The sequence below is a fragment of the Micromys minutus genome (genome assembly GCF_963924665.1).
Source record: "Micromys minutus genome assembly, chromosome: 23".
Taxonomy (NCBI): domain Eukaryota; kingdom Metazoa; phylum Chordata; class Mammalia; order Rodentia; family Muridae; genus Micromys; species Micromys minutus.
Window position 1 is genome coordinate 13,074,549 of NC_137958.1, and position 16,559 is coordinate 13,091,107.

The 16,559-nt window shown below is 41.2% G+C and overlaps 1 protein-coding gene across 1 annotated transcript in view; it reads left to right on the forward strand.

Moving 5' to 3' along the window:
- Positions 1–450: 450 nt before the first annotated feature.
- FBXL13 (F-box and leucine rich repeat protein 13) overlaps positions 451–16,559 on the forward strand; it is a gene marked incomplete at both ends in the record, with an annotated part of 170,544 nt that continues 154,435 nt past the window's right edge. The window contains 3 exons of the mRNA XM_080936361.1: positions 451–525; positions 14,767–14,870; positions 15,351–15,441. Coding sequence (XP_080792487.1) covers positions 451–525; positions 14,767–14,870; positions 15,351–15,441 — 270 coding nt within the window. The remainder of the gene's footprint in view (positions 526–14,766; positions 14,871–15,350; positions 15,442–16,559) is intronic.

Genomic DNA, 16,559 nt, shown 5'->3' on the forward strand with positions numbered 1-16,559 from the left:
GAAATGGGGTTGGAGCTCCGCCTTCCGGAAGCCGCCCTGCTAAAATCGGAAGCCCTCCCACTCTGCGCGCTTCGGTGCCGTTCACTCGCCACACGGGATGCCCCTAGTGCGTGCATCTTTTTCCTGGACCGAGACCCGGGCTTTCCCCGCGTGAGTCACGCCCCTAGCTCCGCCCCAAGACTCTCCACCCTAGCTATGCCCCGCCCTCTTGTTTTACCCCGCCGGGCTGGTCCTGCCCTGCCCCCCCTCGATTCGCCCCGCCCCTTCCCCGCTCTGCCCGCCCCTTCCTCACTCGCCCCGCCCCTCCCCGCCGGGTTCTTCATCTCCAGACTGACTGGAACTGTTTGGCTCCGCCTCCTTGGTTGCCAGGCAACGCCCCGACGCGTTCCTCCTCCGCTACGTGCTCAGCAGTAACCTACAAAACGCAGTTTCTCATTCCTGCTTCTAACCATGGCTTCGCTACGCAATGCTACCCCCAGGCTAAGGAGCTACTTCAGGGACAAGTACATTCCTCAAATCTGTGAGGTATTGGAGCCATATAGCGTCTCACACAGAGGGCGTGGGGAGAGACCAGGAAAAGCAAGGAGATAAGGCAAGAGAGCTGGATGGAGGGAGCAGGAAGGGGGGGGGAGATGAAGTCAATGTGGGGTAACGAGAGTGGGAGAGGTAGGTTAGAGAAGACAGAAGAGTGGCTAAAGCAGGGGTGGGGGTGACCAAGGAAGGGGAGGGGGGAAGTGACAGTCTTCAGGGGGAAAGAGCACAGGGCCCGGATTGGAAACCCTCAGGTGTCAGCTACTAAGTGCTATGATGAAGGGAATTGAACAAGGAATGAGCCACTTGAAGACAAAAGACTTCAGGGGTTCTGGGTGTAAGCATTGCCTTGCTTAGTAGTTAGCAGGTGGGAAGAAGAGTCACCTGCCTCTGGACACAACTTCACAATACACCTTTTTAGAGATGGCCACCCAGGCAACACCCGGGGTGTTGGTTTCAACAAAGAAATGAATTTCAGGGCCAACCTAGATAGAGCAAAGCTGGTTCCATTAAACGCAGAAATAAAGGTGCCCCAGTAGAGAATGTAGAACACACTGGTTCAGACAATTGTGGGCCTCTGAAGGAAGAGTTGAGCTTCACAATGAGGATATAGATGTATTTTTTCCTTGTGGCTTTCAAAATTACATCTCTAAACGTTGCCAAGAAACCACTGCCCCTTTTCTTTTTCTTTTTTAATTTATTTACTCATTTTACTCTCGACTGCAGCCCACTCTTCTCCTCTTCTCCCAGTCACATTCTTACAAATCCCTTTTCCAACACTTCCTCCCCTTATTAGAGGAGAAGGGGAAGCCCTCCTTGGGTACCATCCCAACTTGGGACATCTAGTTCCAACAGGATTAATACTCCCCCTTTACTAACACCACCCAAAGAGTATACTTTATAACAAAGTTAGATTAAAAATTGAAGTTTCTTTTTCGCTCGGTAACTGAAGCTGATAGTGGATTTATGAGCAGCTTCATTTAGTTCCGGGAGTGGGGAGGCCAGGAGTTCAAGGTTATGTGTCCTTTTGGCCTTATGTCATCACAGCCTCATTACTGGCCTTGGCATCCTTGGTTGAGGTGTCTGGGGATACAGCAACTAGCCCCAAGTGAGAACAGTTCAATGCCTTTCAATTAGGTCCTTGTGTTGGCAGTGAAAGATGATCAGTTCTGAAGGAGCAGGGCTTCCAGTCACCATAATCCTCTATGGTACCCTGCCTCAGGAGGACAGTGTGGTATTGAAAACCAGGTTTTATACTCCTGGGGGCAGGAAGCTGAGAAATCGCTGGTGTGTGTTGTGTGGTGATGCGGTAGGAATTCCAAGCACGTGCCATAATGGTCTTGCACACAGTCATTCACTTTCCCTCAGAGGTCAGTAAAGTGACTTCCGCTCTGCCATTCTCTCTGTAATTACATGTCTATCTGACCCAAACCTCTGAGACTTTAAAAAGCCATTTGCAAGTATGTGTAGCACATAATAGTTTATTGCAGACACCTTCTGAACATCCCTTGCGTGTTCTAAGTAAATCTAGTTCATCCACAGTGCAACCTAGTTGTTCATCCACTGTTTCCCTACAAACTGTGTACCCTCTGATTAAGGAAAAAACCCCAAAGACCACCCATGCAGGGTAGGTATTGTTTTACTTGCCAGAGAGACTGAGGCTGAGGCTTGCTTGAGTCCAGGCATAGGAGGTAAGAGTCAAAACTTAAAAAAAAAAAAAGAGCCCCCCCAAAACCAAATAAAATCCCCAAACCAAACCAACAACAACACTTGCCTGATCTCCTAAGCTTATTGAATCTGCTGATTGATAATTAATCTTCATTAGTTTTGGAACCACCTGCTCAAATCTATTATTTTTACCCAATTCTTTTCTCTTTTTCTCTTGTAAGAATCCAATCATGAAAATAATAAAATTTTACCCTTGTCCTCTATTTTAGCTTTGTCCTGTTAACTCTTTTTTTTTTTTTTTTTTTGTCTTCTGGATGCTATTTTGGACATTTTCCATTGACGGCTTTAGTGGATCTCTCACTTTACTAATTTTCTTTATGTTGTGCCTCATGCCATCTGTTGAATATATTAAATAAAATCTTAACTGTAGACAATGTATTTTTCAGTCTTGGAACGCCTTTCGATTCCTTTTAATGCATTTTTTTTTTGCTATAATTTCCCTGTTTTCTAATATGTTAACGATTGTTTTGTAAAAATCACTATCTAGTGTCACATGTCTATAATCCCAAGACTCAGGAAGCTAGGAGAAAAGGTTTGCTTTGAGGCCAGGCTGGGCTACTTGTCTAGTTCAAGAAACTTAGTAAGACAGCCTGTCTAAAATAAAAGCAAGAAGAAACACAGGTTCCTTCAATATCTGGATCACTTTTGGGACTGTTGTTTCTTTTCTCTCGGTGATTATCAGATTTTCTCACCTCTAGATAACGAGTGGTTTGTTTGGTTGGCTATGGAGTAAGAGAGAGCAGTAGACTGTTGCAGTAAATATTAATGATGAACTGGCTTATCTCTTTATCGGCATCCATGTTCTCACTCCCCAGATGCCATTCTAGTGTAGGGAGCTGTACACACGGTTTCTGTCACTCGGTCCACGAGATACACTCTTCACGAGATTTCCTTCCTAGGCGGTTCACTCCACCTGCCCTACTGCCTCCGCCATGGGTGGAATTACCACCCCGGCGTCTTCTTTCCTCCACCACCCATCACAAATATCACTTCAAAGCCCGGTAACTGCCCCTCCATATGAGATAAAGACCTATAGAATTCCTTTAAATATTTATATCTACCTATGTCCGATTACAGCCACCAGGAGCTTTCCCCAGCTCCATCTTAATTTTTTCTCTCTATTCTACTTGCATTTTTCTATCTTTTCTCCGCCTACCTCTCCACTGTCCAATTATATACCACCTTAACATCAATCCACAGTAGACATTCTCCACAATAGGTTCTTCAGCAGAGAAAGCCCCCCTCCCCCTGCCTTCCTTACTTGAGGGAAGAGCTGACCTGGATCCAGGTTGATGAAGCTGGGTTGATGCTACATTGGAGGATTCTTCCCATTTTCCTGTGGTTATCCTCTTAGAGTTGTGCCTGCTGTCTCCCAGCTTCCTTCATGAACACCCTATACTCAAATGGCCACAAAAACTGGCTGCTCTTTTTTCTACTAGTGGTAGTGTATCCCCTGCCTGGGCCCAGCCCAGTCTTCGTTCTAGATCCAATGAAATCTGACAACTCGCCAGTGTCTTACTTGTATTTGTTTTAGTAGGAAGCATACACCCACGTGGAGCCTGAGATCAACATCTGGAACCTTAGTCATTCTCCTGAAAGTTGTTCTCTGACTTCCACACATGCATGCACAGTCAAAAAATGAACCAGCCAATCAACAACTAAATAAATGTTAAAAGCATAAAAATAAAAATTAATATTATTGTCAGAAAATAATCTTTATCTCTTTCTCAGTTCATGCGATTGTGTTCACAGCAAGCTAGCCTTTCCCATCACTAGAATTTAATGAGTTGTTCTTGCAATTTGATATGATATGAACAAAAGATATGAATATAAAAAGTAGTAGCACCCTTAAAAAAAAGATCTTGGGGGCTGGAGAGATGGCTCAGTGGAACTAAGTATTTAAAATATTTTTTTGGATGTGTTTATGTGTCTGAGCATTTCTTTGTTCATTGTGCAAGATTGGTTGGTTCTTACATTTCAGGGAATCTCCTGTCTCCACTTCCCCACTTCTCCATCCCAGAGCTGCTGAGATTATAGGTGTGTGCTATTGAACCTGGCTTTACATGGTCCTGGGAATTCAAACTCAGGTCCTCAAGCTTGTGAGGCAAGTTCTTTACCCATTGAGCTATCTCCTCAATTTAGAGTTAGATATTTTTAAGTGTTTGTTTTATATTTTTAATAAATGAAGTAAATGGTCGGATACTTAGAAGATTGGGCCCCAGATGGTTACTCTGTGTAAATCATTTCATGGTTCAGGAACTATATGTTTTAGAAACTCCAAATCAAGCAATATTCAATGGCAGCACCTAGGGGCTGTATCTACAAGGAATTGTCAGGAACATGAGCACCAGTGTTTTCTTTTGACTCTGTAGAGTTATCTTCTCTCCCAGAATGCACTTTGCACACTGCAGGCGTCTCACTCTCTGTCCTTCGGAGCTATTGCTGAAAGGCAATTATATTTCTTAACAAATTATTAAAGTAGGAGCCCATGAACGATGCTCAGTTGGTAGGATTTGGGTACATTAAAAAAAAAAAAAAAGCAGACGTGAGATACACAGGCTTTTTTCCACCTGGACCAGTGGACAACCTGGGGCACAGACCTAATGAGGTTGCAATGTGAGCACCCAGAGTGCAGGGAGTGCTTGGCGGTGCTTGTGGAAAAGGTTCCTTTCCAGCCCACAGTAAGGCCCAGGCCGTTGTTGGAGGAAACCTGGGTCTGCATGGGAAAGGTGGTGCTTGAAGATCAGCTCCACAGGCCCTCTTACACCTGGACCAGAGGTGAGCCTGACACATAGGCCCAGGGAGAGCACACCAGGAGTTCTCAGAGAGCAGAGAGTACTGTGCTCTCTGGAAAAGGGTCCATTTTGACCTAGAGAAAGGGCAAGGTCCCCTCCAGTAGTACTCAGGACCTGTGGGTAGAGGACTGAGCTCCCAGAACAGCCTCACAGAGCTCCCACACCTGAGCCCACAAAGACAGAGCTGAGTCACTGCCACCAGAACTCACTGCTTGCCCACAAAGAGCCAAACACTCAGAAGCAATTTTCTTCCTGAGCCCACAGGCCCTCAGATGCACAGGACAGACAGGTGACAGTAAATGACACCAAGACCACATATAATCACAGATAACATGATGGCAAGAGGAAAACGAAAGAACTTAAGCAATGGAAACCAAGACAACTTGGCAACATCAGAACCCAGCTCTCCCACCACAGTAACTAGTGTATTGCCAAACACTGCAGAAAAAGAAAACTCATACTTGAAATCATACTTTATAATGATGATGGAGATATTAGAGAATAGTGTGAATAATTCCGTTAAACAATCACAGGAGAACACACATAAACAAATAGAAGCTCTTAAAGAGGAAACACAAAAAAATCACTCAAAGAACTACAGGAAAACACAACCAAACAGGTGAAGGAATTAAAAATGGAAATAGAAACAATAAAACACACACACACACACACACACACACACACACACACACACACAAAGAGAAAACTCTGGAGACAGAAAACCTAAAAAAGAAATGAGGAGTCACAGACACAAGCATCACCAACAGACTATAAGAGATGAAAGAGAGAATTTCAGGGGCTGAAGACAACATTGACAACATAGACAAAACAGTCAGAGAAGATGCAAAAACAAAAAGCTCCTAACCCAAAATGTCCAGGAGATCCAGGACACAAAGAGAAAACCAAACCTAAGGATAATAGGAATAGAAGAGGGCAAAGAATAGCAACTAAAAGGCACAGTAAATATCTTCAACAAAATTATAGAAGAAAACTTTCCTACCCTTAAGAATGAGATGACCATGAGCATAAAACAAGCCTATAGAACCCCAAATAGAGTGGACCAGAAAAGAAATTCCTCCCAACACATAATAATCAAAACACCAAGTGCCCAAAGCAAAGAAAGAATACTAAAAGCAGTAAGGGAAAAAGGACATGTAACATACAAAGACAGACCAATCAGAATTACACCCAACTTCTCAACAGAGACAATGAAAGCTAGAAGATCCTGGACAGACATCACACAGACTCTAAGAGAATACAAATGTCAGCCCAGGTTACTATATCCAGCAAAACTCTCAATTACCATAGGTGGAGAGACAAAGATAGTCCAGGACAACTAAATTTACACAATATCTGAACACAAATACACCCCTACAAAGAATAATAGATGGAAAACCCAACACAAGGAGGGAATCTTCACCCTAGAAAAAGCAAGAAAATAACTAAGCAAGAAAACTAAAAGAAGAAAAACACATAGATATAATTCTACGCCTAACAGCAAAAGTAGCAGGAAACAACAATCACTATTGCTTAATATCTGTTAACATAAATGGACTCAATTCCCCAATAAGGAGACATAGACTATCAGACTGGATACATAAAAATAATCCAGCATTTTGTTGCATATAGGAAACTCACCTCAGAGATAAAGAGAGAAACTATCTCAGAATAAAAGGCTGGGAAAAAAACCTTCCAAGCAAACTGCCCCAAGAAACAAGCTGGAGTAGCAATTCTAATATCAAATAAAGTACATTTTTAACCAAAAGTTATCAAAAAAGATAAGGAAGGTCACTTTTTACTCATTACAGGGAAAATTTATCAGGATGAATTCTCAATCCTAAACATATATGCTTCAAATACAAGAGCACACATATTCATAAAAGAAACTCTACTAAAGCTCAAAACATACACTGCACCACACACAGTAATAGTGGGGGACTTTAGCCCCACTCTCATCAATGGACAGATCATGGAAGCAGAAACTGAACAGAGACACAGTGAAACTAGCAGAGATTATGAACCAATTGGAATCAACAGACATCTATAGAACATTTTATCCTAAAACAAAAGAATACACCTTTTTCTCATCACTTCATGGCACCTTTTCCAAAATTGACCATATAGTCAGTCACAAAACAAGCCTCAATAGATATAAGAAGATTGAAATACTCCCATGCATCCTATCAGATCACCATGGACTAAGGATGGTCTTTAATAACAACAAAGACAAGAAAAAGCCCACATACACATGGAAGCTGAACAATGCTCTACTCAACAATACCATAGTCAAGAAGAAATAAAGAAAGAAATTAAGGATTTTCTAGAATTTAATGAAAATGAATGCATAACATACCCAAACCTATGGGATGCAATGAAAGCAGTACTAAGGGGAAAACTCAGATATGTGTACCTTCAAAAAGAAACTGGAGAGAGCATACACTAGCAACTTGACAGCACAGCTGAAAGCTCTAGAACAAAAAGAAAGAAGCAGAAATACCCAAGAGGGGTAGATGGCAGGAAATAATCAAACTCAGAGCAGAAATTAACCAAGTAGAAACAAAAAGAACCATACAAAGAATCAACAAAACCAGGAGCTGGTTCTTTGAGAAAATTAACAAGATTGATAAACCTTTAGACTAACTAGAGGGCAAAGAGAGAGTATCCAAATTAACAAAATCAGAAATGAAAGGGGAGGCATAACAACAAAAACAGAGGAAATTGAAGAAATCATCAGATCCTACTACAAAAGCCTATACTCAACAAAACTGGAAAATCTGGAGGAAATGCATAAATTTCTAGACAGATAACAGATACCAAAGTTAAATCAGAACCAGATAAACCATCTAAACAATCCCATAACACCCAAAGAAATAGAAGCAGTCATCAAAAGCCTCCCAAATAAAAAAAAAGCTCAGGCCAGATGGGTTCAGCGCAGAATTCTTTCAGACATTTATTGACGACCTAATACCAATACTCTCCAAACTATTCTACATAATAGAGTAAGATGGAACACTACCTAACTCATTCTTCGAAGCTACAATAACTCTCATTCCTAAACCACACAAAGACCCTACAAGGAAAGTGAACTTCAGACCAATCTCCCTTATGAACATTGATGCAAAAATACTCAACAAAATCCTTGCAAACTGAATCCAAGAACACAGCAAAAGGATCATTCACCGTGATCAAGTAGGCTTCATCCCTGGTATGCAGGGATGGTTTAATATATGGAAATCTATCAACGTAATCCACCATATAGACAAACTCAAAAAACCACACGGTCATTTCACTAGATGCTGAGAAAGCATTTGACAAAATTCAACACCCCTTCATGTTCAAAGTCTTGGAAAGAGCAGGAATCCAAGGCCTGTACCTAAACATAATAAAAGCAATATACAGCAATCCAATAGCCAACATCAAACTAAATGGTCAAAAACTTGAAGCAATCCCACTAAAATCAGGGACTAGACAAGGCTGCCTACTCTCCCCCTACTTATTCAACATAGTACTGTAAGTCCTCACCAGAGCAATTAGACAGCAAAAGGAAATAAAATGGATACAAATCGGAAAGGAAGAAGTAAAAATATCACTATTTGCAGATGACACAATAGTATACTTAACTGATCCCTCAAATTCCACCAGAGAACTTTTACAGATAATAAACAACTTCAGCAGAGTGGCTTGATATAAAATTAACTTAAACAAATCAGTGGCCTTCCTCTACTCAAAGGACAAACATGTGGAGAAAGAAATTAAGGAAAAGATACCCTTCACAATAGTCACAAGCAATATGAAATAGCTTGGTGTGACCCCAACTAAGCAAGTGAAGGACCTGTATGACAAGAATTTCAAATCTCTGAAGAAGAAAATTGAGGAAGATCTCCCATGCACATGATCAACATTGTAAAAATGGCCATCTTACTAAAAACGATCTACAGATTCTATGCAATCCCCATCAAAATTCCAACTCAATTCTTCATAGAGTTGGAAAGAGCAATTTGCAAATTTATCTGGAATAACAAAAAACCTAGAATAGCAAAATCTATCCTCAACAACAAGAAAACATCTGTGGGAACCACCATCCCTGACCTCAAGCTATATTACAAAGCAATTGTGTTAAAAACCGCATGGTACTGGTAATGAGATAGGCAGGTAGATCAATGGAACAGAATAGAAGATCCAGAAATGAGCTCTTATACATATGGTCACTTGACTTTTGACAGAGGAGCTGAAAACATTCAATGGGAAAAAAAAAAGCCTTTTCAACAGATGGTGTTGGCTCAACTGGCAGTCAACATGCAGAAGAATGAAAATAAATTCTTTTTTCTCCTTGTACAAAGCTCAAGTCCAAGTAGATCAAAGATCTCCACATACAAACAAGTACACTGAAACTATTAGAAGAGAAAGTGGGAAAAACCTTAGAACATATAGGTACAGGGGAGAATTTCCTGAACAGAACACCAATGGCTTGTGCTCTAAGATCAAGAATCGAGAAATGGGACTTAATGAGATTGCAAAGTTTCTGTAAGGCTAAGGACACTGTCAAGAAAACAAAATGGCAGCCAACAGATTGGGAAAAGATCTTTACCAATCCCACATCTGATAGAGGTCTTATACCCATTATATACAAAGAATACCAGAGAATCAAACAATTCTATTAAAAAATGGGGTACAGAGCTAAACAAAAAATTCTCAATTGAATATCGAATGACTGAGAAGCACCTAAGGAAATGCTCGACATCCCTAGTCATCAGGGAAATGCAAATCAAAACAACCCTGAGATTCCACCTCACACCAGTCAGATTGGCTAAGATCAAAAATTCAGATGACAGCAGATGCTGGCGAGGATGCGGAGAAAGAGGAACACTCCTCCACTGTTGGTGGGGTTGTAAGCTGGTACAACCACTCTGGAAAGCAGTCTGATGGTTCCTCAGAAAACTGGACATAGTCCCACCTGAAGACCCAGTTATTCCACTTTTGGGCATATACCCCAAAGATACTCCAACGTACAATTAGGACACATGCTCCACCATGTTCATAGCAGCCTTATTTATATAACCAGAAGCTGGAAAGAACCCAGATGTCCTTCAGTAGTTGAATGGATACAAAAATTATGGTATATTTACCCAATGGAGTACTACTCAGCTATTAGAAACAATGACTTTATGAAATTCCTAGGAAAATGGATGTATCTAGAGAATATCATCCTGAGTGAGATAACCCAGTCACAAAAGAACAGACATAATATGCAGTCACTGATAACTGTATACTAGCCCCAGAAAGATCTTAATACCCAAGAAACAATTCACAGACCACATGAAGCTCAAAAAAAAAAAAAAAGGCCAAAAAGTGGAATCCTCAGCCCTTCTTAGAAAAAAAAAACAGTAAGTGTATAGCACCCTCTCAGAGTGGTGTACACCTAGACCTTAAATCATTAATAACTTAAGAGCTAAGAGGTAGCCTTGTAGCAATTTTTGTTATTTAAAAATTATTATGTTTAATCTATACACACCACAAAAAATTTGAGTATTTCCATGTTACATTTTTACATGTACTTTATGCTTATTGTAACTAGTAAGATTTCAATGCATAGTATCAAACCTTAAAAAAGTCAAGTACTGACAAAAGCTATATTCTTATAGTTTTATGCTAAAATGTCTTTAAAAATCTATACATGTATATCTGTTTTTTAAAAATAAAATTGTAAGAGAGAAAGAGAGAGAGAGTAATTAAAAAAAAAAAGCAGACATGTATATGTAGTTCTTTAACTTTCTGCTTGGTAGAACTGGGTACGTTACCTACTGAAACATATGCCTGCTCCAGAGAGATCCAAGACGAGCTATGTATTTATGGCTTTAGTGACTCCAAAATTATCAAACAAATAAATCTAGCAATTATATCGGAGTAAGAAGGTACACTTCCAACTGTGAGGTTGATTTCAGTTTAATGTCTAGGAAAATGGTAGGAGTGTGCAAAGCTGGCTCTTGCCAGCAGAGGGCAAGCTTCAGTCACAAATCATGAAGGTAAAGCCACTTGAAATTTTGTGTGTGTGTGTGTGTGTGTGTGTGTGTGTGTGTGTGTGTGTGTGTTATATTTCTTTTAAGATTCAGTTGTCAATTTGTACTGGAAAAATTCATTTATTTATAAGCCACCTAGATTCTGTTATTGTTTTAAGGGCAGATACCTGTCAGAGGTACCTAAGAGAGGCACAGAGATTTGTACTTTCTTTCAAGTTACACGAGAGGTTAAGAAAGAAAACTGTGATATGATTAGGCAGGCACCTCCCCTCATAGTAAGGCAGCCCAGTAGGAGGACAAGGGTTTCAAAAACAGGCAAAAGCCTGAGAAACAGCCCCTGGCTCTTTTGTTAGGAGCCCCACAAAAACCCCAAGCCACACAACTGTAACATACACACAGAGGGCCTAGGTTAGACCCATGCAGGCTCCCTGATTGTTGGTTCAGGCTCAGAGAACTCCCATGAGTCCAGCTTTATTGATTCAGTGGTTTTGCTTGTGATGTCTTATGCAACTTGATATGCCAAGTTTGGTTGATATCCTCAGGAGGCTGACACTTTCTGGAGGGAAACAGAGAAGAGGTTGGAGTTGGGGTGGGTTGGAAGAGATGGGGTGCAGAGAGAGAGGGAGGGCAACTTTGATTGGGATATAATATACGAGAGAATAAATTAATTTAAAAAAAAAGAAAAGGAAAGGAAATTGCTTGAGCCCAGGAGATCAGCCTGAGGAACACAGCAAAGGCCTGTCTCAGTATAAACATTTTCCATAGCTACAAGAATCAGGAATTTTTATGTGGCAAGGGACAGTTTGCAGATTTGGGAGAGGAGGGCTGCTTTACTAACTTATTTTGCTGGACCTTTGGGTAACATTTATGGCTTCTTGGGTGTGGGGGACAAAACTCTGAAGCACAGCCAGCAGTTCCCAGATGTAGTTCTGGGGGGGTCAACACTAAAGATACAAAAAGCTGCCAAGTCACGATTTCTCCAGGACTTACTTTATCTGGGGATTAGCCACATACGATGATTTATCTCTCCACTGGTGACACAGTCTGTCAGGCATTCAGATGGTTGTCTCTCACATCCCCGTGGCTGATGCTCCTCACTTGTGATGTAAATCATCCAGCCTGCGCTGAGCTTGGCAGTAGTCCCATAGTCCAGCAACTTGGGAGTGACCGAGGCAGGAGGGTTGCTTGGTCTGGTTTCTCCAGACCAGCCTGGATAACAGTCAGACTCTGGCTCAAATAGACACTCCCCTCTCCAGTGCTGGTCCCAAGGGGTGTTTTCTACTCCCCAAGGTAGCTTCTACATGGCCAAGTTGGGTGCCTTTAATGAGCTCAAGACACTTCCGTTTATAAAGCCACTGACGTTAAAAAGTGGTACCATTTCTACATGTTGACAAGGCACAGCTGATTTATTTTCGAATGTTCATTATTGAAATAGAAAGTAAAGCATTACCAGAAGGCAATGCTATGCTAGTTCCATCTCCACGTCAGAGGTGGGAGACCTCATTTTGACCTGTTTCCCAATAAGCTTACAACCAATTGACAAATATATACATCACCCACCTAAATAAAATAAATTGACCTATAGAAACCCTTGAAAATATTCATATCGACCTATCGCCAATTAAGACCACCTGGACCTAGATCTCCTTCTCCGGCTCCATCTTGATTCTTCTTCCTTCCTCTCCTCTCTCCTTTTCCCCACCTACCCTTCCTTTTCATCCAGTGATGGGCTGGACCTGCCTTGCTGCATAATGACATCATCCTACATATGTATGTGCACTTCATACATGCCTGGTGCACACCAAGACCATGAAAGTGGACTATAGCTCCTGGAACTGGAGATGACCACAGCCCTAAGCTTCCATGAGGGCTGGGAACCGAACCTGGATCCTCTACAAAGCAGCAGAGGTGCCCCTAACTACTAAGCCATCTCTGCAGCCCAGTGTTCTTTCTTTTAAGAACTCTGTCCAACTCCATACCCTTTCTTTGTCTCTGGAGTTTGGGGAGGGTGCATTTTCCTGCCACACAAAAAGATAATAGGAGGATATTAAGAGGTGCCGCCATGGCTCTTTTGGCCTTCCATGCCAAATTGTCCATTAAAACTGTTAGTTTTCAGTAGTCTCTGGAATATATTAGCATCTTATTTCCAACATGCAGTAGGGAGGGGTCGGGATCAATGTCAAAGTCTGAACATTTGCGTTTATCCTGCCGGTAGGATCCTAACTGGCTGTACACCAAGTGGAGTGGCGAGTTGTGAAGGGAGGAATTTATTATACAGAATTCATTCAGAAAAGTTGTATGTCCATTGGTGCAGCCCTTGTTCAGATCATGATTGGACAGTCACATTGGTGAGATTGTATGGGTATAACTTCTGATGCTACTAGGAGATCGACGCTCACAGCAAACTTCCTCACGCTCTGGCTCTTACTGTCTTCCTGCTTCTCTTCTGCAATGTCCCCTCAGGTACGGGAGTGTTCTGTAGCTGCATCCATTGGGATTGGGCTCTACAGCTCTGTAGACTGACTGTGCCTTTCTGTAGCGGTCTACGTCTGTTGCAAAGTTTCCTTGGGAAGGGGTGAGGGTCACACTTCTCTCCAATAGTAGATTTTTTTTTTATTCCTTGTAAAAAGGGATGGTGTCTGGGACCCTGAGAAGCAGGGGACACATTCCTCCAGGGGACCTGTCCCTCCAGGGGACCCACCATCTGAAATAAGAGGCTGCCTGCAGTGGGCTGGATGGAGACCTCTCAGTAGCCCACAGCAGCTCTTTGTGTAAAAAATAGTCGTTCCCACTTCTCCTGACCTTAGCCCTGGACAACGGCTGTATAGATTTCATTGCCAATAGTAGATTTTGACTATGGATTTTATTAGTCATTTTATGTTTTGGCTTGAGTATTTCTTTTTTTTTAATTTGCTTTTTCCTTTGTTTTGTGTTTTTTTTTTTTTTTTTTTTTTTTTGTTTGGTTTTGGTTTTTGGTTTTGTTATTGTTGTTTTGAGACAGGTTTTTTTTTTTTTTTTTTTTTTTTTTTTTTTTTTTGCATTCTATACTCCTATAGAACAGGTTGGCCTCAAACTCACAGAGATCTGCCTGCTTCTGACTCTCAAGTATTGGGATTAAAGATGTGTACCACCACTGCCCAGCTCTTTGTTCTTAAAAAGGTAGAAACCTGGATCTAAGCTTGTAATTATCTCTAGATTTGTATAAAAAATTTCCTACATAATACAAAAATCATGTAGCAACTTCTATTGTGTCATCTGTGGGAGTTTTTAGACAGAGGCGAGATATCTTGAATTTTGAATTGACTATAGTAGCATGCCAACACAGTAAATAGGAAGAGATACATGAGTGAAAACATACATACTTACATATATATACAATACATACATACACACATACATATACACACACATAAATACACACACATAAATACATACATACATACACGCATACAGATACACACATACACACATACATATACACACACATAAATACATACATACATACACGCATACAGATACACACATACACACATACACACATACATACATACACATATACACATACATACACACATACATAATACACACATAAATACATGCATATACACACATACATACAAATACACACATACATATACACACATACCTGTGTGGGTGTAGAGGCAATGACTCCATCTTATTCTTCTCTTTAACAGGCGCTGTTAAGTGGTTTACTTGTGACATGTCCTGAGGACCCACTGAAATATTTAGAGCACATGATCCTAACTATCATTAAAAGTGGCCTGGAAAACCTTCTTTGGTAAGTACTGTTTTGAAGTATGATAGGTGAAGACCATTGTATAGTATCATGCTAAGGTCTTTCCAAGGAGTGTTTCAAATCTGGGGCTTGTTAAGGAATCCCTCCGTAGGTGGTAGGTCCCCAAGATTCAATGTGAGCTCTATGATCATGGATTGTCAGTGGGAGAAACACAGTGAGCTCCCATTTGTTGGTTCTAGGACAAAGTGTTTCAAGGTGAGGATGAGGAAAGGGTAGCACACCACGCTTGGGAGCTCAGCAAATTCTTGGTGAGGTGATTCTGACCTGCCTCCTCAGGGGAAATTCACCCTCCCCTTCTCCCAACACTGCAGAGAACCAGTAACTCCTTACAGAATTACTTCAAAATGGAATTCATCTTGACCTTGCTTTGTGGTTTCATTGAAGGGACATGTGCTTTGACCTTGCTTTGTGGTTTCATTGAAGGGACATGTGCTTTGACCTTGCTTTGTGGTTTCATTGAAGGGACATGTGCATTCATCCATCACTGAAGCCAAGAGTTCGAAGACTGTCTGAAACTTACTTAGACCAACTTTTTGGACTGGATGAACAGCTGGTAATGAATCAAGCATTCTCAAACACACCTTAAGTTCTGATGGAAATGCCCAAACAGGGTTTAGATTTTACTGGGGGGTGGGGGTGGGGTGAGGTCAAAAAGGTTTTTGAATTAAGGCCATGGAGGAAAGTGAGAGACTACCACAAGAGTCAAACACCCCATATTTCTAAAGAGCAGTCAGGCTTTTCCCCCTTTCCATTTCTGTCTGCTTTTCTTCTTCTCTTCCTCACATGCACAGAAATAACATTATAAAAGCTGGGATTAATATCACATCCTGTAATCCCAGCATACAGGAGACTAATGCAGGTGGTTGGAGAGACTGAGGCCAAAATCTGGGCTACTGGCAAGATCCTCTTTTAAACACAAAACAAAAGCTTTAGAGAACCTTTAAAGCAGAGTACGTTCCTTTTTTCCTAGTTACTTCCTTTTGTTTCTACCCTGCCACTGTCTGCTGGTGGCCATGATGGCTGAGGACAAAGGAAGGCATGTTTGAAAAGATATGACCAAAGGTTATGAGATTTAACTTGAAGCCAGACCTGCATGTTCCTGAAAGGAAAAGCCTCTGGCAGGAGGTTTTGATCTTTTAGAGAGAACAAGGGAGTAAATACAGGAGATGGAGAGTATTAGAACTGTGTGTGTGTGTGTTTTGGCAAAAGCACACGGAGAGAGAAATATCAACAAAAACTAAATATGAATAGAACAGTGTATGATACTTGGTGATGTCAGGGATGTGACCTGTGTAAGTCTAAGCAAAACTTGGGGGGCCCTAATTAAAGTTGAACATTGTGGTGCTTTGAGTAGGTATGGCTCCTATAGACACATGTGTAGAACTCTTAGCTTCTTTTCCAGCACCATGTCTGCTTAGATGCTGCCACATTTCCCATCATGATGATAATGGACTAAACCTCTGAAACTGTAAGCCAGCCCCAATGAAATGTTTTATGCATAAGAGTTGTCTTGGTCATGGCATCTCTTCACAATGATAAAATCCTAACTAAAACAGAACTTGGTACTAGGAACTGGGGTATTGCTGTAATAGACCTGATTATGATTTTGTTTGGAGGAATGTGGATTTTGGAGTTTTGTGTTAAGAAAACAGTGGAATGTTTTAAGCAATG